Source organism: Rhamphochromis sp. 'chilingali', assembly GCF_963969265.1.
Source record: "Rhamphochromis sp. 'chilingali' genome assembly, chromosome: 17".
Lineage (NCBI taxonomy): Eukaryota > Metazoa > Chordata > Actinopteri > Cichliformes > Cichlidae > Rhamphochromis > Rhamphochromis sp. 'chilingali'.
Window position 1 is genome coordinate 30,965,629 of NC_137944.1, and position 25,710 is coordinate 30,991,338.

The following is a 25,710-nucleotide window of genomic DNA, read 5'->3' on the forward strand; positions in this document are numbered from 1 at the left end:
GCCTGCACGGCTTCCCAGCCAGCCAATCATGTCTGAGGTCTTCCGTTTCCTCTCTCGTCATATCTCAGCGACGGTTGTACAAAGAGCAATGAAAATCGCAGTCAAAGTACACCAAAGTCCGCTGATTCACCCAGTACAAGAATTATGCCTCTAGTCCACCTAGTTTTTGAGTTACACAACGTTTTGTAACTCCAAAAAACTGCGTTTTTCGCCTCTCACCGGGATCTAATTCTGACTGCTCATCACCCTGTTTTTCAAAACGGCTCCTCTCTTTCCCAGTGGCGCAGTTGGTAATGACACGGGTCTGCAAGCCAAAGATCGTGGGTTCGATTCCACCTTGGTCAACATGTTTTTTTCCCTACAAATTAATACACTGTCACAGACCAGTAATTCATATTCATCATTTATTACAATTCTGCAAACTTTTATGATTTTACCAGCTTTTCTAATATGGACCTCATATTCTTAACACTCCATGGCACAAATACTCTTACCTTTAGGCTCTGTGTATGTGTGTGTGTGTATCAATATTTCTCCCATTTTAAAGTATTACTCCTCCATAATTGTATTTCTGTTAAATCAAAGTACTTTTACTACATCTTAGTACTTCTGCTCAATCATAGTATTTCTGCTAAATCATTGTTATTATGCTATATTGTAGTATTTCTGCTCAATCATACTATTTCTACTATATTATATTTTTCTTTCTAAATATAGCATTTCTGCTATATAATTGTATTTCTGCTATGTTATAATATTTGTGCTAAACCAGAGTATTTGTGCTGTATCATAGTATTTCTGCCAAATTATAATATTTGTGCTAAAACATAGTCTTAATTTAAAATTACAATATTCATAGTTCATCACAGTGTCTCTGGTAAATCACAGTATTTCTGCTATGTTGTACTATTTTTCTAAATCATAGTGTTTCTGTAATGCTTAAGTATTTTTGTCTAAATATATTCTTTCTGTTATCTTATACTATTTCTCCTAAATTCTTGTATTTTTGAGAAGTTATGTTTCTGGTAAGTTACAATATTTCTGCTAAGTTCTGCTATGCTATTATATTTCTGCCAAGTATTATGTTTCCTCTAAGATATTGCAGTTCTGCTAAGTTATTCCATTTTAGCAAAGTTCCTTTGCTTCTGCAAAGTTTTTACAATTTCTGCAACTTTTCAGCTTTTTCAGCTACTTTTTGCATACAGCTTCAGCTTTAAAGCATCCACACTGCATTTTCGCAGGAAATGCAAATTTTTCTAGTTTTCATTGTGCTGACTTTTTACTGTCAGTTGCAATAACTCGTACTGCGTTCTAGCCAGCTTGACGGAGTTTATATACAGCTGGGTGGGTGCTATGATGTTACTGATAGTGAACTTTATTTTATTCATAAGGTTAGTTAGTAGAGTTGCCAACGGCTCCTTAAAAAAAATGGAATGGTCCCTCATTCAGAGAAAATATTACACGTTTCGTATTGAGCTGAGAAGAGACGCAGTTTGTCCCGGACTTTAGCTAGAATGGAAAAAAGACACAAAGCTGGATTTATTCTGTCTTTATGCTGCACAGCTGCCTCTTCTCTCATTCTCTCCCCCTCCCTCTCCTGTTGCTACTTCAATCATTAAACTGATCAATGATCAGCTGATCGGCTTTTCTCTCTCATTTATTTATCGCTCACTTTGCGCCAGAAAGAGGAAACCAGCAGATATTGCGCTAAACAACAGCAGCACGTTTAAGCTTGATCAGCTGTTGTTAGAATTTATTTAATATTAATTTCTAATATCATCTGATGTTTGCTGGAGCCACAGCTGTAAAGCTGCTGGTCATGATGTCTGTTTAGATATGTGGTGAGAGGGAAACATGAAGATGAAACCAGGAGATGTCCTTACTGAATCATCAGAGCTGAACAGGTGATGGAGAAACAGGTTTACCTTTTAGGTGACATGAATGAGTTGAAGGGAAGTTATGAACTGTTTCTGAGAGATAAATAACACCAGCATCCTTTTCTAAGTAGCTGACAGCTGGTAACTGTGCAGGGGCGGGTCTAGGAAAGTTTTGCCAGGGGGCCAGGTAGGGCATTAACAGGGAAAGTGGGGCACAAAGAAATACTTTTCTTTCTTATTCTCATTTAAAATATCTCGCTTTTATTAAATAATTATCTAAATCGTACAACCAAAGTTTTTATCTGACGTAAAATGTATAGAAATCATACATATACCAAAAAGACTGTACATCACTGTCACAACAGGGTTTGTTTTCAGTCAAAGTCTTTATGGCTTTAATACCTGGTGGGCTGGTCTGTAGTGAAAATGCCCAATTTTTTTGTCCCAGTCCAGCCCTGCAGGTTAATACTGGCAGTGTCACCATGCCAGCTGACTGTATTTTATCATCAGCCAGTGTTGTTCTTTATCAATATTACCAAAGTTTACCATAAGGCAGCATATAAAGTATTTACTTGCTTTCAGGTTTTATTCAAATGTTCGTCTTTTCATTTGTTTCCCCACTTTTTTCCTGTTTCAAAATCAAACACCAGTTTGTGAGAAGATTATCTTCTTTTTTTAACAGGCAGATAAAGTTTTACATTGGCATCGGCTAATTTGTCAATTGTTTGTTACAAATGTTCGTATTTTAATATTCAAAAATGTTTTTGCCCAAAACATATGTGCACTATATGTCAGTAAAAATACTATGCAAATATTGATGTCCTTGACTGCTGAGTAAACACTGACAAAGCACTGATTGCATCTCTTGTACTTTATCAACGCAGTATCTAAAAACTTTGCACCGTAGTGGTTAAAATCTCATTCTAATAAGAGTTAAAAGTGCATTTGGTTATTAGGTTTACAGGATTATTGAATTATGGTTATCTGCCACCCTTCTCCAAATCTGTGCCCCTACCTGGCCCCCCCAACAAAAATTTTCTAGACACGCCACTGATGGTGGCACGGTGGTTAGCACTGTTGCCACACAGCAAGAAGGTCCTGAGTTCAATTCCACCATCAGGCCGGGTTCTTTCTGTGTGGAGTTTGCATGTTCTCCCCGTGTTTGCGTGGGTTCTCTCCGGGTACTCCGGCTTCCTCCCACCGTCCAAAGACATGCAGCTTGTGGGGATAGGTTAATTGGATAATCCAAATTGCCACTAGGTGTGAATGTGAGTGTGAATGGTTGTCTGTCCTTGTGTGTTAGCCCTGCGACAGACTGGCGACCTGTCCAGGGTGTACCCTGCCTCTCGCCCTATGACAGCTGGGATAGGCTCCAGCGCCCCCCGCGACCCTGAAAAGGATAAGTGGAAGCGAATGGATGGATTGAGGGATGGTGTGACTTTTCTCAATGCCACACTTTTGGCAAAGTTGCTGAAACAGGTTGTTCTAAAATTGTCTGCCTTGGTGTGGAAACAGCTCCCAACTTGGATTCAGGAGACAGATACCTAATCCTACTTTAGTTATGCAGCAATAGGGTTAAGCTGCTGGGTGCTTCCTATGATGCACAGAGTGTTTCTTCTTCACTTATCTCTTTTCACTCTATGTATTTATACACCTCTCTACATTTATTATCAGTTATTATTAATCTCTGGATCTCTTCCACAGCATTCCTTTGTCCTGTCTCCCTTCCTTCACCTGCAACCGGTCACTGTGGATGGCCAACTGTCCTTGAGCCTTATCAGTAGAACATCAGTCCAGTGATCATAGGATAATAGAGATGGAGGGGAAATGAAAGTCAAACCCAGATTTATGTGTGTTTTAAACTTCACACCCTTTTTTGTAAAGGTTCATACTGGTCCACAGTCTCCACTGGTGGATGTCTTGGGACACTTGCTCTGTAGCTAAATAGAGAGCAATGAGGAGACAACTGACTGACACCTCAGTTGAGTCCCACCAAAAGCTGACTTAGAGATCTAAAGTGACCTAAAAAATCTCTCAGATTCACCTGTTGGTGTTAGTGTGTGATAGGTTTGTAGCTTGAACCTATTCGCTGGAACGTTGAGGACAATATAATTACACAGCAAGCAAGACACGAAGTAGGCAAAGTTCTTCTTGTTACTCATGCATGAGGGAGACCTGCCTGGAGCCAAGTGTCGTTCCACCACTTGACTCAGACTCTCAGCCAGGTTCCCCATAGCACTCCTTTTATTGTGGTTACATGAATATGCATAGGGTCATTAACATATAACATCTTACATAGGTATACATGTGAACAAAGAATACTGTGTGTGTGTGTGTGTGTGTGTGTGTGGGGGGGGGGGGGTCAGAGTGTGACCCCATAAATGACTTCCCTAAACCTGCTAGTCTGGAAGTCCAACAGTTCATCTAAACAAAAGGCACTTAGCCTAAAACAGATACAGCCACGTTTATCCTGCCATAAAACAATAAAACAAGGTACGACCTCTTCTCATGCTCCCAGGATGTAGGTGTGCATTCCAGTGTGGAATACACACCAAGCCTTTGCAGCCTGCTAAAGATCACACATCCTATCACTACACAATTGATTATACACCTCTAAGCATATATGGTTAAATATTTCTAAGCATAAATGACAATCAACAATACAAAACTTAACAGTGTGGCTATCCTCTGGATGTGTTCACTTAATTTTAATGATAATCTCTATCAGTTTTTTTTTATTTTTTTATTTTTATTCCACTTGTTTTCCACTGAATTACTGGTTCATTAGTTAGCTAATATAAACTAATGTAAGCAGCAACCGACCAACCAACTCAGTGATGTCACGTTCTGTGCTGGCAAAAAGGTACAGCTAAACATGATCCAAAAAGTTTAACTTTAAGCGCTTATTGCTTAAATCCAGCTCCACAGACAGTTACATCTATGTCAGTTTTTAAGAACTCCGTGATGAAAATTAGTCTTTATATGTGCAGTTTTATATCCACTTTAACAACAAAAGAATATGTGTGTTGTCTGAAATGTTTCTCAGAGTGTTTGAATGCATCTTGTTGCATTTTTACCAGCTGAATGGTCATTATTAGTCAGAAATATTTAAGTACAAATTTAACTTGAAGGCAACTTGCTTTTGTTTGTTTGTTTCAGAGCGACACACTATGACATACATTGAGACTGCAGCCACTGGTTGGAATGAATCTCCCGAGTTAACTGAAGTCATATTTGTAAATGGTCAAGAGTTTGTGCATTATAAGAGCAGCTTGAAGAAGATGGTACCCAAGACTGAGTGGATTGAGAAAACTGTAGATCCTGAATATTGGGAAAGAGAGAGACAGAGAAACATACGCAATGAGCAAGCGATCAAAGCACACGTCGTCTGGCTAATGGAGCGTTTGAATCAGACTAGCGGTGAGTAAAAAACACTGAAACCTAAAGATCTTCCTGAGATAAAATAACTTTTTTGGTGATTTCCTTTCCCTTTTGGAGCTAAATGAGGCCACTTAAACACATGAGATATCAATGGAAAGCACATGATGTCCTCTATTAAGAGCATCAGGACTTAGTGGGGCAGCTCAAATAAGTAAAACAATATAGATCAAAAACAAATGTCCATTGGAGAGGACATAAATGGACAGGCTGATTCTTAGGAAGATATAATGTTATGTAGTGCTGATGTGTGTGCATATGTGTGTGTGTTTGTGTGTGTACACAATCCACACTTCCTGATTTTTTTGTTTTTGCATATTCTTCACACTTACATGTTTCACATCATCAAGCAAATTTTAATATTAAACAAAGATAAGCCGAGCAAATACAACTGCAGTTTTAATGATGATTTCATATATTAAAGGGAAAAAAAGCTACGACCCTGAAAAAGTCATTGTCTCCTAAACTGGATAACTGGTTGTGCAATCCTTGGCAGGAAGGAGGGGATTTGATGAGAATGTAGTGATTCTGATTTTATCATTGATATCACTTATCAGTTCAGTTCCTTATCGATTCTCATTGGGTTCTCAAAGATATTCCAGTCATACAAATTCATTGCAGGCTGTGTGGTGAACTGTTTGTGCATGTTCGAGGTATTTGACCTATTTGTTGTGATCAGAGTTGTGGTCATTATTTAAAAAGTAATGTATTACACATATTACACAGTAATGCAGTACATTATTTAATTACTCACAGAAGTAATTTGTTATACTACTTGTTACAGTCCATTCGTGTTACTCTGTAAAATGTTCAGAAACATGCTGTCATATAATAATCAGTTAATAGTATAAACCTATAGGTTACAGTCACACACCAACACAAATCACTATCCTAATGAGAACACACACGTGATCTTTGTCTTAGTAATTTGGGCATGAACACAAAGCAAAGATGAAAACCAGCACACAGCGACTTCAAAGTGATCGTCACGGTGATTCTGCTAAAGATGAACAGGTAGAAAACGGGGCTGCAGTCTGACTGCTCACCAGTTTGTTAACTGTTGAAGTTCAGGGTCTGGCTGAGTTCTGCATTCAGCTTTAACATCTTGGACAGCTTAGCGTTAGCATGCTGTCTGGCTAGCTTAGCATTAGCATGGTGTCCATGCAGATGCTTGCAAAGAGCTGAAATTGTGTTAGCAGCATAATGCAGTTGTTTCTGTCCTGGAGGCTGTTTGCACTTTACCATCACACACCTCCTTTTGTGAAAAAGAAAAAAGAAAAAAGATTGTCCATATCCATTCTGCAGGCTGCCATTTTCTTCCTCCTACACACTGAAATCAGCTGATTGTAGCACAAGTGCAAATGAAACCAACAGGCATGATCAATAGGCAAGCTGACCAACAAATCCAAATTGGATTACTGGGAACCAGTGTTCTTGATTCCCATCCCTAAATGGCAGCAACGACTGGAATCAATCATTTGTTTGTTGCTCAGTCACATTGGAGGGGTTTTGAGCACGAATGACCTCTTTAAGCATCTCAATCAGATTTAAGTCCAAACTTTGATTAGACCACTCTAAAACCTTCCTTTAGTTATTTGTTTTGTTTTGTTTTAGCCATTCAGTGGCAGACTTACTGGTATGTTTTAGATCATTGTCCACCTGTGTAACCCAAGTGTGCTTTCAGGGCATGTTCTATGTTCTATGATTGATGGGTTTGTTGTGAATTTTCACTGGTATAGCATGAATTTGAAAATTCAGCTAAATTTTGATATTATAATGTTAACACAAAGTTGATAACAGTTAAGGGTCTCTGTGGCAGAGGTGGCAAAAGTACAGACATTCAGTACTTAAGTAGAAGTACAGATACGAGTGTTAAAAATACTCCAGTAAAAGTAAAAACGTACAGACTGTGAAATGTACTTAAAGTAAGAAAGTAAAAAAGCAGGTCTTTGGAGAACATTTCTATTTTTGTGCAAAGCTACCTGAACATTGTGTTATATTAATGTAATAATAAAATAATATTAATAAATGAGAAACAAACTTTAGTTTAAATTTTAATTCTAATAAATGCACTTAGCTTGAATGAGTCAAGTAAAAAATGAGCAGAGAAAAAGAAGAAAAATTTAAAAATATCTCTATTTTCTGTTCTTACATTGTAGAGGATGACTTTGCCTCCAAGCAGGAAAAAGAGTAGAGACTGGGTTCAAATGGGATTTAGCAGGTGGCAAAACCCTAAAATTGGTTGTGGTGGCTGTAGGAATGCAGCTAAGATAATGATGGGAAAGAAAAGGGTTTGCTGCTGGGTTCCTTTGACCCAGACCACAGTGAATCTTTATACACAGTTAATTAAAGCAAGCCCTAAAAAGTTAATTCTGTTCATCTGGAAAAAATGTTTCTTCCACGGAAAACACTGAAATAATTTCATCACCTGGCTGATTGAGTATGCATCAAAACAATTAAAGCAAACGTTAGGGTGTCCAGTTGCCAAGAGCATGCTCTCTCAGAGGTGTTTTGAGTGTCTTGTGGACTAAATAGCAGCTCCAGAAACACTGATTTGATGTGCTGACTTCATAAAAAGGATGTGTTTTGTTGTGTGTCTTTGATTATTCCCTACATAGGGTAGCTCAGTGCTTTTTTGTCTATATTAAAAACACTGAGGCTCTCTTAACATTGAATAAAAAGGACTCCTTCTTTACAACAGTTTGAGGGTTGCTGTCTGCTGAACAGCATCTAAAGATCGAATATCTCTCATTTACTACAGTTCTTTATCTTTCAGGTGTTCACATTTTGCAGTGGATGTACGGCTGTGAGTGGAACGAAGACACAGAAGAGGTGACTGGATTTGAGATACTTGGTTATGATGGGAGAGATTATGTTGCATTTGACCTGAAGACAGAGACATATATTGCTTCAGCACCTCAGGCTGTTATAACCAAACATAACTGGGACAGAGACAAAACTCGCATATTATACAAGAAGTACTTCCTCACACAGGAGTGTGTTGACAAACTGAAGAACTTTGTGAACTCTGGGAGGAAATCTCTGATGAAAACAGGTAAAATCACCAGATTTAGAGCAATGGACACAATATTCATATGACTCAATGTCGGTGTCCATAATAATTAAAAAAAAACAAAAAAAGTTTTCTAATTTTTCTCATCACCTCTCTTCACTATATATTTACCACTGTGTTTTGTTTTTTACATTCATGGCTATTTGTTCTTTGTTTTTCTACTAACGTCATCTTAGTCCTTTCTATTAAGATTCTTAGTTTCATTTCATGCTTTTATTGTCAGTTTCCATCTCTTCCTTATTACTCTGCATTTATATTACTCTCGTGATACACTGGTGAGCTGTCCACCTCTTACACATTGACAGCTAGGATCGGCTCCAGGGTTGCAGAGCAGCTTATGTTGGATAAACTGTCATGGTCCTGGGTCTTTGACCCAGAAGGTCTTTCAAATTCTGTTTATTATTAAATGTCTTCAGTTTGATTCTTAGTCGGCTTTTTTAAAGTTTTCATCTTTGTTTGTTTCCTTCATGTTTTCTACCCTGAATTTAGTTCCAGTTTCTGTTGTGTTTATCGTCTTGTACTGTTTCTGGGAACTCTTTATTCCTTACTAATTTTTGGTGTCCTTGTTGTATTCTTAGTACTCTTTCTTTTTTTGTTCTTCTTAGGCTCTTATCAGCCTAAATAAAGAACTTGTCTGAACATTACACTTTCTAGTATGAACTTTGTGGACACACTTAGCTTCTGGCAGCCTATCTATCCATCATATCTGGGGTGTTCTTTGTCTTTTTCCCTATAACAACAGAAACAGTAATATTAAAGTACAGTTAATAAGACATAAACTAAAAACCTCTTTACTCTTTAGTTCCTCCCTCAGTGTCTCTCCTCCAGAAGACGCCCTCCTCTCCCATCAGCTGCCACGCTACGGGATTTTTTCCTAACGTAGCTGAGATGTTCTGGAGGAAAGATGGAGAGGAGCTTCATGAGGGTGTGCACAAAGGAGAGATCCTCCCCAACAATGATGTGACCTTCCAGATGAGTGTTGATCTGAAACTTTCATCAGTCAAACCTGAAGACTGGGAGAGGCACGAATGTGTGTTTCAGTTCAGTGGTGTCAACAAGGAGATCGTCACCAAACTGGACAAAACAAAAATCAAGACCAATACAGGTAAGACTGAATTCAAAGGGAGATTATTAATCTTTAAAAATATATTTATCTTTCTTCTGGCCTGTTTTGTTATTCCATGTACACTGTAACCTGTCATCACCACAGTGGTTCAGTAAATGGTCACAAAAATGAATCAGCCATTTAATTACAATCTGATTTAAATAAATAATTTCAGAGTTAATGGGACAAAAGGTCAAGATCCAATAATATATACACAGCTTTATTTTTTAATTCTCACTATGCATTTTGGAAAAATGTTATTTTTATTTTTTACATTTTAGTATTTTCACAGTATGTTTCTCATCAAGTTCACAAAAATCATCCTAAACTGTGCACAGGTTAGATCTGATGCTGATATTTCACATAAAGGATTAAACTTTCCATGATGTTTATTTATAACTTGTTTTCTCACAGCATGTAAAAACATAAATATATGTAGTATTGTAACACAGTTTTCGCTGGGTCAGTCATTATGATGTATCTGCTGAGAATCAAACAGTAACTGTGATTCAGTTATTCTGACTAAACTCATCCTAAAACTCATTGTTCACTGATCTACACTGAGAATATATCAGGTTGTTTAAGTCCTGCAATACTTTTAAAATAATCAAAGGACTAATGTAATGAACATAGTCTGATTACTCACTGGTCTGTGAGAGAAATATTGTAAATATTGTGGTTTCAGGTCCTTCAGGGTTTCATGTTGGTGGTGTTATAGGAGGTCTTGCGGTTCTTCTCCTGGCCGTCTGTATCGGAATCTATTTCAAGTTACGAGGAAATGGTAATGAGCAAAATATATTTTTATGCTTTATGAATGATATTCATGTGAAATATTTACTTTTTTTGGTATTAATATTCTAATAAATTAATATAATTCATGCCCTGTTCCTATGATATAAAAAAATCATAAATTGGGAATATTTAATAATTTAGATAGCACTTACTAATTAAATTATGTAAAATACTTATTGTCTGATTAATTTCTAAATAAATAACTGTGGTAATGTCTGTTTTCAGGGTTTAATCGTGCAAACAGTAAGTACTTTTTAAAATGTGTTTAAAGTTATTTGGATGTTATTTGTGTACTGAATATAAAAAGAATTGTAGAGTCACTGACGTCAGCTTGACAGAAATAACTAATGTTGTTATTCATCTGAAAATATAATTCTCCTTTTTAAGCTTCTGATACTGTGACTTGAAGATTCAGACTCAAAAGTAATTAAATCCTAATGTAAGTACAGCACACCAAACTACACTATTTAATATCATCTCTAAAAACTTTTAAATATTATTTATTATTATATAAATGTCTATAAATGTAAAATAAATGTTCCAAATCCAAAAAGTATGAAGTAAAAAATGAATGACTGCATTAAACAGACTCAATATTTCTGTTCTGACAGGAGAGCAGTAAAGAGTAGACAACCATCTCTGAACTGAGGAAGGACCAAAGGGTGCAGCTGTGATTGCAGCCCCGACTCTCTGTGAATGGTGCTCATGAAAATCATTCGTAGAACAGTAAACAGTGGAGGGATTCTATGTTATATTTATTTATTTAATTATTATTATTTAATCATTTTATCAGGCAACTGAGGACATGTTTAAACTGAATCCTACTGACTGAGATTCTTTTAGACCACAGTGGTGTAATTTTGTTGTCATATCTCACAGTTTTTCCCTTTTAAAAAAATCATTAAATTTTTCTAATGATTTTGTCACATCGTTGTTTTCTGCATCTTTGGTTAGTCCTTTAAAAAATATAACGTTTTCGGGATCTCAGGGAATTCCAGTCAAAAGCATCCAATTCCACTTGTGCAATTTTAATAAATGAAACTTCATTCACTTAATATTTGCCATGAGTCCCACATGAAAGAACTCAGACATTTTAAAGAGCAAAACTCTTGGATGCCGTCGTTCATACTAGAAGTTCGGTGGAGATGTCACTGGATCTACTTTAGACAGCTGCTCTGTGTGCTGGATGTTTCACATGAAGAGCAGATGCTGCAACAATGCAGGTTATAATCCAAGAAACATTGATCCTCCTGGAAGTTAGAAAACTCCACCTGCTGATGTGACTGTCCAACGATGTGCTTAAAGGTCTTCTCAAAAGAAGTGTTAACTTTACATGACCATGCCCTGAGGTGTGTGTTTAGCCGCAGCTGTTCTTAGTTGTTTCTGCTCCAAACACAATCATGTAGCTTTAGCTTTGCCAGCAGATTGTTGTCAGGTTTGTTCCTGGTGGGAGCTGGTCTGCAGTGTACTGAAAAGTCAAACTACTGTTTTTTTGATTAGCTTTTATTTAAGTATGGATAATATAACTCCAATTTTAAATGTGAGCACAAAAAGATGTTGGTGCAAGTTATGGAGACTTTACTAGGCTGAGAAACCCAAATAAACATTTCAGAGAGAGCAAAAACGCACAAGTGGCCAAATCAATAATCCGGTGCATTATTAAAAAGGGCATGCTGGAGAGATTATACCTCTCGGCTGGCCTGGGAACGCCTTGGAACGCCCCAGGATAAGCTAGAGGAGGTGGCTGGGGAGAGCGAGGTCTGGGCTTCTCTGCTTAGGCTGCTGCCCCCACGACCCGGCCCCGGATAAAGTGGAAGAAGATGGATGGATTATTAAAAAGAATGAATGCACTGACCAGCTCGGCAACAACAAAAGGCCTGAAAGACCACAGAAGACAACTAAAGTGAATGATGGCAGAATTATTTACATGGTTACAAGAAATAACTTAAAACATCTAACCAAGCCAGTAACACTGGATGAGTATGTATGTCATTGTCATGGTCTACAGTCATGAGAACCATTATTTAATGTAAATACAGAGAGTTTACAACATGGTACAAAACACTCAAGAACAGGAAGACTTTCCCAGAAAACATCTAAAACGGCATACACAGAAATGTAAACAATAAAATGAATTAATAAATAAATTATTAAACAAATGAAACAAATGTTATAACAATGATGGGAAATGAAGAGCTTGGAAAAGAAAAACAGCTCATGATTGAAAGCACAGCAACTACCGCTAGTGTTTACTGATGATGTGTCTGCTCACAGAAACAGAACCATTAAATCTGAAGAGTCCAGGTCTATGATCTCTGCTCAGTTCAGCCAAATGCTGCAAAACTGATTGTGCCTCAATACAAACAGACAGTAACCCAATGTTACAGCTCCATAATCCAAACTACATCTTATCACTGATATATATGCATATACATTTTTTTAAAATGACCTTTTGTGATTCCCATTGCGTTTCCACCAGGTATTATATTTAAACTCTTTTTACATTTTCTTATCATTCCTGTTAATGTGCTGCGTCCATGTAAGCTTTACATCAAAGTGCACTCCTAAAAATGTAAATGACATACAGATAGATGAAGCAATCTTTGCTTATATGTTTCCTTTTTAAATACACGATTTTGTTTTATTTTCTATGGAGAGCTGAAATCCTCATGTAGTAGCCCATATTTGTACCTACTTCACTGCTTCTTGCAGCTGCTTTTAAACAATCTGCAAACTTCTTCCTCTCTTCCTGATGAGTGTATCATCTGCAAAAGCTGACTTTCCTATATGCCTAAAGGGATTTGATCAAAGATATATTTAGGGGTAAGAAAACACTTAAAGACAAAGCTTACTTTTATATTCAGCAGTACTACAATCCCATTGCTAGATGGCGCCATCTGACAAACCAAACCCAGCAGCACATTCTGGAGAAAGCTAGTCCTGCAGCAGAGCTTAATGATAGTCTTTGATGCTCATTCAGGTTTATGTGCAGAATTTGTGGTTTAATCATGAACAGTGGGATTATAGCTTGAAGTGAGTTCATATGAGAGGCAGCAAGTTATGAGAAAGAGTCTGTGAGGGCAGAGGTCAGAGGTCAGATGAGGACAAGAGAATCAGAAATAACAGAAAGTCTTATAATCCAACATTATATTTTAATTTTTATATGTAAATACATAATATTCAGTCGTAGACCTTCGATTTAGACAATAATACTTAAATATTTCCTCTTTATTTGTTTTTATACATAAAAAAATTCAACATTTCTGATTTTAGGAATTGATCGTTTCCTTATTTTATCATTGCAGCAACGTTGCAGACAGAGAAGGACACACGGCTATTCCAGCTGATTTGGCTGGAATAGGTTTCCTGATTAATTTGTGGGTGGATGAATAATTGTATCTGGATTACTTGGGGAAGTTATTTTCACATGAGTGTAAACATGAGCATAATTTAAATTACTTTTAAAATGGATTTAGTAAGAATGTGATTAAGTATAAATAACTTCAGAAAATATGTGATAACAGCTGTGAAGCAAATAGACGGCCTACAGTGAGGTAGTGGTTAAAGACGAGGCCCACAGACTACACACCACTAGCTCTTTGTTTCTGCCTGATAGGTTTCACTTTCGAGAGAAAACCTTATTTCCCTTTTTTTGCCTGGTTACTGTTAAGATGCAGCCAGCTTTGAATTCCTATTGGTCAGAGAGGAGCTACTGCGCATGCGGCAGTTTTATTTTGAGTGTGGCGGAGTCTACAAACAGACATTTTTTTCCTTCTTTGTTACAGTCAGGTGTATTAACACCACCCACTGAATTCTGCTGCTGACTCACATCTCAAAACTCCAAATCTTATTGAGAGCGAGAGAGAGATAAATATATTGGATATTGTGGCAAATCCTACTCAAAAAACAAATAAAAAATATCAGATGAGGACAAGAGAAACAGAACTAGTAAAAAGTCTTAAAATCCAAAAATATACAACTTTATTTTTATATTCCAAATGTATAATATTATGTATGTAACCCTTGGATTCAGGCAATAATACTTAAATATTGTGGTTTTATGTGTTTTATACATACATAGTTCTACATTGCTAAAGTTTTTCTCATGTTAATCATTATTAGCTTCATTTCTTTATCATTGCAGCAATGTTGCAAAACCAGGAAGACAAAAAGCCTTGACTATCTGGCGCTTAAATTAGATAACAGCCTCTTTGTTTGTGTGCCAACGCTTGCAAATCAAACCAGATCCAGCTTCATAAACACAAAAACGAAACCTAACAGAGTCATCACGTGGTTTCTCAGAAAGCGGCACAGATGGAGTGCTGTTTGAGTCCAGTGGTGGCGCTCTAACACCGTGAATGATCAGATTTGCTGAAGTTTTCCGCTGGAGCTTCAACTTATGTCATTTCTTTGTTTGCAAGTCACAGCCCAAAAGAGCATCAGCTGGGTGTGTCACAGTGACAACACACACCAGTATCTGTGTGAATCTAAGTTTAGGAAGGTAACAAAGAAACACAAGCTCATGCTTCAGAAGGGTGTTGTGTTTTTATAACCTCTCAAAATAAAAACAGGAAATGCATCAGAACTCTGTCTGATTTTAGGCGGATTCCTTTGTTCTGGTGTGAAAACAATATACTTCTTCCCACTTTAAAGACAGCAGAAATTAAAGAATGACAGAAGTTGTAAGTTTACATATGCAGACAAATTAAAAGATAAAGAGGAAAATCTCAAATTTAAAAGATGTGATGTTGCTGGAAGCTAAATGAGATCACTGACTTTGTTCATTTGTTCTTTGACATTTCACGTTCTCTGAATTCATCTTAAAAACCTGCTCATTTTCTCTACATAATTAAAGCTCTAGTTCATCGTCATCATGTTATAATGCTGAAAACAGCCTCTGTAATCTGGTTAAACTGGTTACTTTGCTGCTTTTCTGAGATTAAATATGATAATCTCTGAATATCGGGCACCTTTACTCTGACTGCTTTATCCTCACATTGCAGCATTTAGTGTCTAACCTTACCCAAAGTTATTAAGTGTATACGTTTTTCATCACTACGTGTTTTTCTCTGGTCTGTCTATCCCAATATTTTAGAAATAAAATCTTTTGTTTTTTGCTTTGGTTTTTATATTTGACAGCTTTGTTGACTTTTCTAGACTTTAAATCATATTATAAGCTCATGAAATACAACAGTTACAAGCACATTACACCTGCATCTTAAACCTCTGAGTATGTTCTAGTTAAAGAGTCAGCATTATCTGATCTTGACCTCTTCTCATGTTTTCATTGTGCAGGCTTTCATGTCACAAACTCTCAGGTTACAGAGGTGGTGACCCCGGTGGTTTGCCAAGCTTTAAACTGCTGAACTGTATATGATGGACCTCAACCAGATAACACAGTATAAATTTTATACAGCAGTATTTATACTATGAATACTGCTTACAAATCAATAATCTATTAAACTTCAATTATAATAAATATAAATCTTTTACTTCCGTTGGTGGTTCATGACTTTTATTTAAGCGTGATTTTGACTGCAAGACGTGTTTTTACTTTGGTATATTGTTGGATGCTTGTTTGTGGAACAATTCTTTTACACTTCTTTCACTTTGACTTGACCCTATAGTGTTACGCCCCACTTAATGAACGGAGTGTCGACTGGAGTGAGGGGTAACACAAAGTGAAAGGGAACACATGAACTACTGGAGAAAGAGATGTCAGTATACAAGATTTATTGCCTAAAACTACTACAGTACAAAAACACAGGGAAGCTCTTTTCTTCAGGGTCTCCAAGGCCAAAACAATAAACAAAACACCCCCTTTTAGCTAGAAATCAAAACCAAGTACTCACTAACCAAAAACAAAATACAATGGCTGAGCTCCCTGTCTAACCAAACCAGGAGAAAACCGGTGAGACAAAAATGGCAGAGAACCCCTACCTGCTTCCACAATGACAAACTAATTATCACAATAAGGGCACACCTTCGCTCACAATAAAAGAAAGAAAAACCAAAGTTCACAGAGGGTAAGTTCTCACACACATACACACAAAGGCCCGCTGCCCAAAACTCTACAGCTCACAGCTCTGGCAACATGGGGAAAATGGCAGGGGGTGTGGCAGTTTAGGATGGCAGCCTATATGCCGTGGCTGACGAGCTGGAACACACCTCAGCTGCGGCTCATGAGGCAGACCTGCAACACAAGAAAAGGAGAAAAACAACTCTTCTACAGAGGGAGAGCCACTAGAGGTCAGCGACCGTAACACCCCCCCACATAAAATATCACATACAGTAAACAGACACCTTTAACAACTGCCACCAGGTCCGTTACTGGGGTTAAGGGGTTAATACTGGGTCCTGGACAGTGCGTCAGCCACCACGTTGTCCACACCTCTCTGATGTCGGATGTCTATGTTATACTCCTGAGCAAGCAACGCCCATCTCATCAGTCTTTGGTTATGATTGTACATGTGCTTTAGGAATACCAGAGGGTTATGGTCAGTATAAACCATGACAGGGGTGGTGGTTGACCCCACGTACACGTCGAAATGCTGCAGAGCAAGCAACATGGCCAGGGTTTCCTTCTCAATGGTGGAATAGTTGAGTTGATGAGGCTTGAACTTAGCTGAGAAGTAGGAAACCGGGTGACTGATGCCATCAACTCCATCCTGCAACAGTACTGCTCCAGCGCCCGTAGCGCTTGCATCCACTTCTAGCTTGAAGGCCTTGCTGAAGTCGGGAGCAGCCAGTACAGGGGCACTGCAAAGGAGAGACTTGGCACAGTCAAATGCATGTTGGCACTCAGCAGTCCATACGAAGGGTTCCTTTGGACTGCACAGACGAGTCAGGGGAGCCACCACTGTTGAAAAGTTCCGGCAGAAACATCTGTAGTAGCCCACCAGACCCAAGAAGCGTCTGAGCTCCCGTCTGGTGGTGGGCACCGGGTAGCTCAGTACGGCCTCCACCTTTGCATTCACGGGGCGCACCTGGCCATGTCCCACTTGTTTTCCGAGGTATGTCACTACCGCCTTGGCAAATTCACACTTTGCCAGGTTCAGAGTTAGGGAAGCCTGGGTTAAACGAGCAAAAACATCCCTCAGAGTACTCACGTGATCAGTCCAGCAAGAAGAATATACCACAATGTCATCCAAATACACATTACAACTGTGAATGTCTGCTAACACAAGGTTCATAAGTCGTTGGAAAGTGGCTGGTGCATTCCGCATGCCAAACGCCATCACTGTGTACTGCAAGAAATAGTCTGGAGTAACAAATGCTGAAATATCAGAGGCTCTGCTGGTTAGAGGAACCTGCCAGTACCCTTTTAACAGATCTAGCTTTGTTATGTAGGTGGCGGCTCCAATACTGTCTATGCAGTCTTCCATGCGAGGCAATGGGTATGAGTCAGGGACTGTGACTGCATTTACTCTCCTAAAATCAGTACAAAAACGAGGAGAACCATCTGACTTTGGTGTCAGCAGACATGGAGAGCTCCAAGAGCTATGGCTAGGTATCGCCAAACCATTTCCAAGCAGGTACTGTACCTCGTTTTTCATTAATTCCCTCTTGAGTGGGGGGCACCGGTATGCGTGTTGCTTAATAGGGCACGCATCACCCACGTCAATGTCGTGCTTTAACACTGGGGTTTTAGACGGTACATCCCCAAACAGACTAGGGTGCGCTTGGATCAGATCTTTCACATCGTCTCTCTCGTCATGAGGAAGATAGGAGAGGTACGTGTCTAAGGCACCAAGAACCTCTGAGTTTGCAAGCCTGCCGCTCTGCTGACCTTCACTACCCTTCACCAAACCATCATCATGGTTTATGGGCACAGAAATGAGTGAGATGGAGCCCTCGCGATCGTCTTCCCTAGAGTGAAACAGTTTCAGCATGTTTATATGGCAGAGCCGTGTTTTACGCCTCCTATCCGGAGTGCGAACGATGTAGTCTGTGTCATTGACTTTGCTCTCTACCACATATGGTCCCGCAAATTGGGCTGACAGAGACGGACCAGATGTGGGCACCAACACGAGTACCTGATCACCAGGTTTAAAAGAACGCTGCACTGCCTTCCGGTCATACTGCCGCTTCATTTTCCCTTGGGCTGCTGACAGAGACTTCTTAGCTATTGCACAAGCATGGTACAAACGTTCCCGACACTGCGTGACAAACTCAAGCACATTTGATTGCGGCTGCACATCAGACAAAAATTGTTCTTTCAGGGCTTTTAGAGGCCCTCTCACACTGTGCCCAAAAACTAATTCAGCAGGGCTGAAACCAAGGGACTCCTGTTTTGCTTCACGAGCTGCAAACAGCAGGAATGGCAGTCCCTCATCCCAGTTCTTGTCAGTCACCAGACAATATTTTCGCATCATCAACTTGATGGTCTGGTGCCATCTTTCTAGTGCACCTTGTGACTGGGGATGGTAAGGGCTGGAAGGGATGTGTCTGATACCAAGTGATTGTAATGTCTGCTTGAACAGTTTTGACTGGAAATTGCTGCCTTGGTCGGTCTGAACAATTCTAGGCAGACCGAATGTTGAAAAGAATTTAAGTAGAGCCTTAATCACAGTGGGAGCGGTGATTTTTCGAAGTGGTAGGGCTTCAGGAAAACGGGTTGTGGCACACATGATTGTCAAGAGGAACTGATTACCCGTTTTTGTTCTGGGTAGAGGACCCACACAGTCCACTAAAACACGCTCAAAAGGCTCCCCAACTACCAGGATGGGTTTAAGAGGAGCAGGTGGCACTGTCTGATTAGGTTTACCCACAATTTGGCAAACCTGGCATGTTTTGCAGAACTTGGCAACGTCTTTCTTCAGACCTGGCCAGAAAAAGTGCTGAAGAACGCGGTCATAGGTTTTAGTAATACCTAAATGACCTGACCATGGGTGTTCATGCGCAAGCTGCAATATGCCACCCCGGTAATCCCTAGGAATGACTATTTGGCGTACCACCCCCCAACCCTCATCACCCCCTTCCTGCTGTAATGCAGGTCTTGAGACCCATTTTCTTAGCAGTAACCCATCCTCAAGATAAAACCTGTGTGCCTTTTTATTGTTTGCTAACTCGCTTACCTCTTTAAAACAGTTAGCGAGTGACTCATCCTTTTCCTGAGCCTGGCTCAAACACTCACGTGAGACCGGCAAAGGAAGAACCTCAGACAGAGTAGCCAGACCCTGTTCATCGAGCGCTGGTTTAGAAGGGCTAGCAGCTGGCTCTCTGTCCCCAGTTAGAACAGATCCAAGAACAGTCTCACTTAGGTTCACTTCCTCCAGCTTCCGAGCTTGCGACCTGGTAAGAACACTGACAGAAAACACATCAGGGTGGGATTTCAACAGCTCGTCCTCTTCCGGGATACAGCTGGGTTTATCCACCACCTCAGGAACAGGGAGTACTTTGTCCCCAGCAATATCATTTCCCATTATAAACTCAACACCCTGAATAGGAAATGAGTTTCTTACTGCAACCTTGAACAAACCAGAGGCTAACCTCGACTGCACATGAACACAATGTAATGGTGCAGGTATGTAGGCCATCCCAATACCTTGCACTATTGTACTAGCGTTACAAGATGACTCATCACTGACTGGCAAAACGTCGGCCAATAGAAATGACTGCGAGCCCCCCGTGTCCCTCAGTATTCTCACGGGCTTTTGATCCCCGGGAAACCCTGTTAAGGAGACAAAACCATCGAAAATGAAGGGTTTAAAACACTTATCAGGTTCACTCATGGTCACATGGGGGGGGGGAGCTCAGCGACTTGACTAGGCCAACCCCTTTGGCTTGTTTTAATTGCTGGGGCACTTGTTTACGTTTAAGAGCCAAACACTCAAACTATATGCCCCACTTTGTGACAGTAGAAACATTGTCTATCAGACTTGGAACCCAAGGAACCCCTATGTGGTTGAGGCTTTGTGTCCTTTTCCAGTCGTTCACGATAGTGTGATTCGGATTTACCCACAAACACGCTTTTGTGCGTTAAAGCAAATTCTTCTGCCAGGACAGCTGCCTCCTGCAAAGTGGCCACTTTTTGTTCATTCAGGTACAGCACTGTACGATCAGGAACACAGTTTTTGAATTCCTCCAACAACACCAGTTCACGCAATGCGTTGAACTCTGACACTTTGCTTGCTTGACACCACCTATCAAATAGTGTCCCTTTTTCCCTTGCGAACTCAAGGAATGTTTGAGCAGCGGATTTCCTCAGGGTCCTGAAACGCTGCCTGTAGGCTTCAGGCACCAACTCATAGGCTCTGAGTATAGCGCTTTTGACATTGTCATACACAAGACTGTCCTCGATAGTGAGAGCTGCGCATACTTCCTGTGCCTTACCAATTAATTTGCACTGAAGCAAAAGGGACCAAACCTCCTTGGGCCAATGTAACGCCATAGCAATGCGCTCAAACGCATTAAAATAGGCCTCCACCTCAGTCTCCCTGAATGGTGGAACTAGGGCAATGTTTTTGCCCACATCAAATGCCGGAGGTGCAGGAGCAGGGAGAGAATTATCTGAAGGATTGCTATTGTTGTCTTCATCCTTCACTGTAGGTGGAGCAGAAGGCTCAGGAGACAATTTGTTAGCTTGCAACTCCAGTTGACGCAACCTAATAGATGTCTCAGCTTCTAGCTCCCGACACTTTAACTTGAACTCAAGCTCATCCTTACGTTCTCTTTCTTTGGCCTCAAGTTCAAGACGAACTAAACGTACCTTTACGCGTGCACTAACACTGGGATTACTAGATTCGACAGAGAAGGGCTCAAACCGTGGAAGAGAGGTTGGTGGCTTTCCCTCACCTGGTTTGACCACCGTAGGTGTCCCCGCCCCCTCCTCAGCACAAACCTGAGGATGACCAGAGGTTTCGAGGAGTGACGCGGCATCCCCCGAGTCCACCTCTAAGGGGAACACGCCTTGCCCAACCAACCCACTGACAACAAGAGTCTTTAACTCGCTCTTCTTCATGGACTTGGCCACAAGGATGTCATAATGCACGGCAACAGCACACAAATCCTCCTTCCGACATGCATCAAGCTGGTCCAATGCAGGCCTAGCTATAAAATCACCCAGGCTAAACTGTGCCATAACCCAAATAATCCCGGACGAGCCCCCACTTATGTTACGCCCCACTTAATGAACGGAGTGTCGACTGGAGTGAGGGGTAACACAAAGTGAAAGGGAACACATGAACTACTGGAGAAAGAGATGTCAGTATACAAGATTTATTGCCTAAAACTACTACAGTACAAAAACACAGGGAAGCTCTTTTCTTCAGGGTCTCCAAGGCCAAAACAATAAACAAAACACCCCCTTTTAGCTAGAAATCAAAACCAAGTACTCACTAACCAAAAACAAAATACAATGGCTGAGCTCCCTGTCTAACCAAACCAGGAGAAAACAGGTGAAACAAAAATGGCAGAGAACCCCTACCTGCTTCCACAATGACAAACTAATTATCACAATAAGGGTACACCTTCGCTCACAATAAAAGAAAGAAAAACCAAAGTTCACAGAGGGTAAGTTCTCACACACATACACACAAAGGCCCGCTGCCCAAAACTCTACAGCTCACAGCTCTGGCAACATGGGGAAAATGGCAGGGGGTGTGGCAGTTTAGGATGGCAGCCTATATGCCGTGGCTGACGAGCTGGAACACACCTCAGCTGCGGCTCATGAGGCAGACCTGCAACACAAGAAAAGGAGAAAAACAACTCTTCTACAGAGGGAGAGCCACTAGAGGTCAGCGACCGTAACATATAGTCCAAAAACGCGCATTTTAGGTTAACTGGTGATTAAATGAAGCATAGGTGTGGATGTGAGAGTGTATGGTTGCTCTTTCTCTCTCTCTGGGCGAGACCTGTTAGAGTGTACCTTATCTCTTGTCCCAAATCAGGTGGAATAGGTGCAAGCTAAATTTGTGGGTGGATGAATAATTGTATCTGGATTACTCTGGGAACTCAAGGTTAATTGCATAGTTGTGTAAACATGAGCATAATTTAAACTACTTTTAAAATGAAATTAGCAAGAATATGATTAAGTACAAATAACTTCAGAAAATATGTGATAACAGCTGAGACACAAATATACATGATTTGTATGTGTCTTTAATCACTACGTCACTTTAGGTCTCTGATCAAAATCACAGATTAGGCGCTACTACTTTGTTTCTGCCTGAAGCCTTTCACTTTCCAAAATAAATTAGTAAATAAATAAACCTCTAATGTTTATTAGAAGTTTATTTTATTTATTCTGTAATTTATTACAGAATAATAAAAATTTTTTTATTTATTCTGTAATCTGCTTTATTTTATTTATTATTATTATTATTATTATTATTATTATTATTATTATTATTTATTTATTTATTTATTTATTTACTCCTTTATTTATTCTGTAATCTGCACAATACTAAAAAATGAATTCATTGGCAGCCTATGGTCGGGTTAGTGCCATAATAAGGACTGTAAATCATTACTGATGCAAAATGAAAACATGACCTACAAACACCAGTTTTTACAAAACGAATTGTAAAAGTTTTTAAAATAAGATGATCAGAAAAGATAAAACATTGATTCATAAATCTATTTTTGTATTTATAGAGCAGACATACAGTCCAGGGTCTGTTACCCAGCATTTTGAGTTTTTTTGGACCTTATTAAAATGACCTGTTTGATTCCTGGTTTGTTTAATTTTTTTCATTTACTTAATTTATTATTCTTGTGTGCATTCAGTTCTATTCCTAGTTCCTTTGATCGTCTTCCTCCCTCTGTGTCCCCTTTCTCCTGTATCAAATCCCTTGTATTATTGTTTATACAGATGTCTGTCTTCCCCTGCTCAGTTATTTCACTTCCTGTTTTATTTATAGAGCTCTGGTTAATCAATCCTTCGAATGCAGCCTGCAAGGAATGCAGCCTCTGAATTTGGACACAACATTTGTGTTTATTGTGCTCTGCCTTTAGTATTGCTTCCCCTGTTTTGTCTTTTGTTTGGTTCCAACTGTGTTCCCAGTTGTTTCCTCTTGCCTCATGTCTTGGATTTATTGTCTCAGTCTCCTTAGTCCTTTGTCAAAACATCAGATAAACGTCTTCTAAGGTCTCCCAGTTCCAGTGCTTCTTAACGTAGTCTGTGTTATTTTAGGTTGAATCTCCTTGAAAATAATTCTCTTGTTTTCAGACTTTGATTGACTTTTTCTCTTATTTGATTTTCTTTTTTTCTTCTACAGAAATGTGAGTTTCTGGATTTGAATACAATTTTTAAGACGATTTGCAAATTGTAGGCATTAAATTGGTATTTTGTCAACTAAATATTTGGATATGTAATATTTCATTTAATGAGAAACATTGTTCAGTATTTCATTGTAAGTCTAACTGAAACATGACAAGTTACAAAAGTACCTGGAACAAGGTACTGTGTACCAGCATTGTATATACTCAGAGAGTCTACAAAGTCAATATAGAAGTTGCAAATCAATGCTTCAACCAAAGCGGAGGTTTGTTTGTGTGTTTTTATAATGTATTTTCACTGTTAACCTTCATACTTCTACAGTTTTATTCATTTGTTGATGTGATGTGGATACATTACATCATATCAATGAATACATGCAGAAACAATATCCGGTATGAGTTATGCTGAGTTAAAACCTTAATTTCTAACTATCTTTAAGAAGCCATTCGACAGTGGTGCTTTCATTAACAATGCCAAATGTCTAATAGTATAAGAATTTAAAAAATTGCACATGAGTGGCACTCATCAGTACCATTAGATGCCACAGCGGATGCCATGCTGAGGAGAGTGCTTTGTAGCAGTCTTTTTGTTTATTCTCTGCCTATTTGATTATTCAGGCTGATTTCTTTCACAAAGAACTGGTTAACACCAGGTTGGTTACTCAATATAGTTTTCACAGACCAATTAGTTTTGTTACAGACACGTGATGCTCCATCAGCAGCAATTTCAGACTGTAATCCTATTGATTCACTGGGTAAAACATCACTCCTTGCCCAAGAAAATGAATGAGGACCAGCACTGAGTTCCTCCGTGGAATAGATAAGGATTTTGAATGTTCAGCTATGCCCTTTTTTTCTCATTGAAATCTGGCTTAGTGAAACCAATCGCATTAAATATACTAAGCTAGGCTTTCACCTAAACCAAACAGATGTTTTAATAACTGAAAACAAAGCCACAAATGAGCCAGCATGAACGACAGACCCATGGAAGTGATTTCAAACAAGGTAAATGGTTTGGTTTCTGATTTATTATTTGGTTCATATCATGCCAAGTTCCAAGAAAAAACAAAAAATCTGGATCGTGGTCAAAATAGTAGAGAAATTAAGTTGTGAGGGGAAAAAAGAACTGCTTCTTATTTTCCCTCACAACTTAATTTCTCTATCTACTAGTCTGTTTTAACACTAATGTAGTATTTTTGAAGCTGCATCTGGCAATCTTTATAAACTGACAGTGTGACATGTTGCATCATATTTTATCTGACTCATCCAAGGTAGCAGCAAAGCTGTAGGAGATTGAATGGCATTTTTTTGTACTGTTAGAAGATAATGGTAAATGGCCTGCATTTGTATAGCGCTTTTCTAGTGCATAGGACCCCAAAGCGCTTTACACTACATTCAGTCATCCACCCATTCACACACACATTCACACACTGGCGATAGCAAGCTACATTGTAGCCACAGCTGCCCTGGGGCGCACTGACAGAGGCGAGGCTGCCGGACACTGGCGCCACCGGGCCCTCTGACCACCACCAGTAGGCAAACACGGGGTTAGTATCTTGCCCAAGGATATTTGGCATGCAGCCAGGATGCAGCCTGGGATCGAACCACCGACCTTCTGATTAGTGGCTGACCTGCTCTGCCACCTGAGCTACAGCCACCTGTTAGAAGATAATAGCAAACTTAACTTCTCAAGTGGTCCTCACGCGTGGTAGACAGTTGGCTTCAGAGGAATTGTCACAGCTAGCTGGTAAATTAATTAATTACATTAATTTCTTCTAACAAAATAACGGGTCACTTTAGTAACATCAGAGATTCACAGTCTCTCTGGCACAGAATCAAAACCCTCACAAGCTACCCCACCACAGATCTGTTAGAGTGAGATCACATTGCTTAACAGCCTTAGGGACACAGTTGACATCAAAAGCTTTGTGGGCATTTTGCACAAATGCACAATGACAGGGGCAATGTCAGGAAGTACAAATAAAATATTTGTAAAATATGCCCCTCCACAATCGAATTCCAAGAAAAAAATGCCTATTTTAATCAGCAGATTTTATAATGACTGAGTAAAAACTTTTCAGTTAAAATTCAGTTCACAAGGAAAATGTGTATAACTAAAGCTAGGCTTTGGGTCACAAGATAGAACAATGAGTTAAACATATAGTGAAACGCTTATACTGTGTTTATTTTCATATAAGGAAGTA

The 25,710-nt window shown here is 39.4% G+C and overlaps 1 protein-coding gene across 3 annotated transcripts in view; it reads left to right on the top strand.

The window, feature by feature from the left end:
- The window catches only part of LOC308384982 (class I histocompatibility antigen, F10 alpha chain-like), a 75,810-nt gene extending 64,816 nt beyond the window's left edge, over nucleotides 1–10,994 (top strand). The window contains exons 1-7 of one of the 3 annotated variants that reach the window (XM_080863690.1): nucleotides 5,133–5,297; nucleotides 8,092–8,370; nucleotides 9,191–9,493; nucleotides 10,179–10,274; nucleotides 10,511–10,528; nucleotides 10,673–10,724; nucleotides 10,897–10,994. In XM_080863690.1, coding sequence (XP_080719816.1) covers nucleotides 5,159–5,297; nucleotides 8,092–8,370; nucleotides 9,191–9,493; nucleotides 10,179–10,274; nucleotides 10,511–10,528; nucleotides 10,673–10,692 — 855 coding nt within the window. In that variant the 5' untranslated portion in view covers nucleotides 5,133–5,158 and the 3' untranslated portion in view covers nucleotides 10,693–10,724; nucleotides 10,897–10,994. Of the gene's footprint in view, nucleotides 1–5,132; nucleotides 5,298–6,249; nucleotides 6,330–8,091; nucleotides 8,371–9,190; nucleotides 9,494–10,178; nucleotides 10,275–10,510; nucleotides 10,529–10,672; nucleotides 10,725–10,896 lie in introns of those variants that run through there. The other 2 variants (XM_080863692.1, XM_080863691.1) reach the window with 2 other exon arrangements.
- Nucleotides 10,995–25,710: the final 14,716 nt, after the last annotated feature.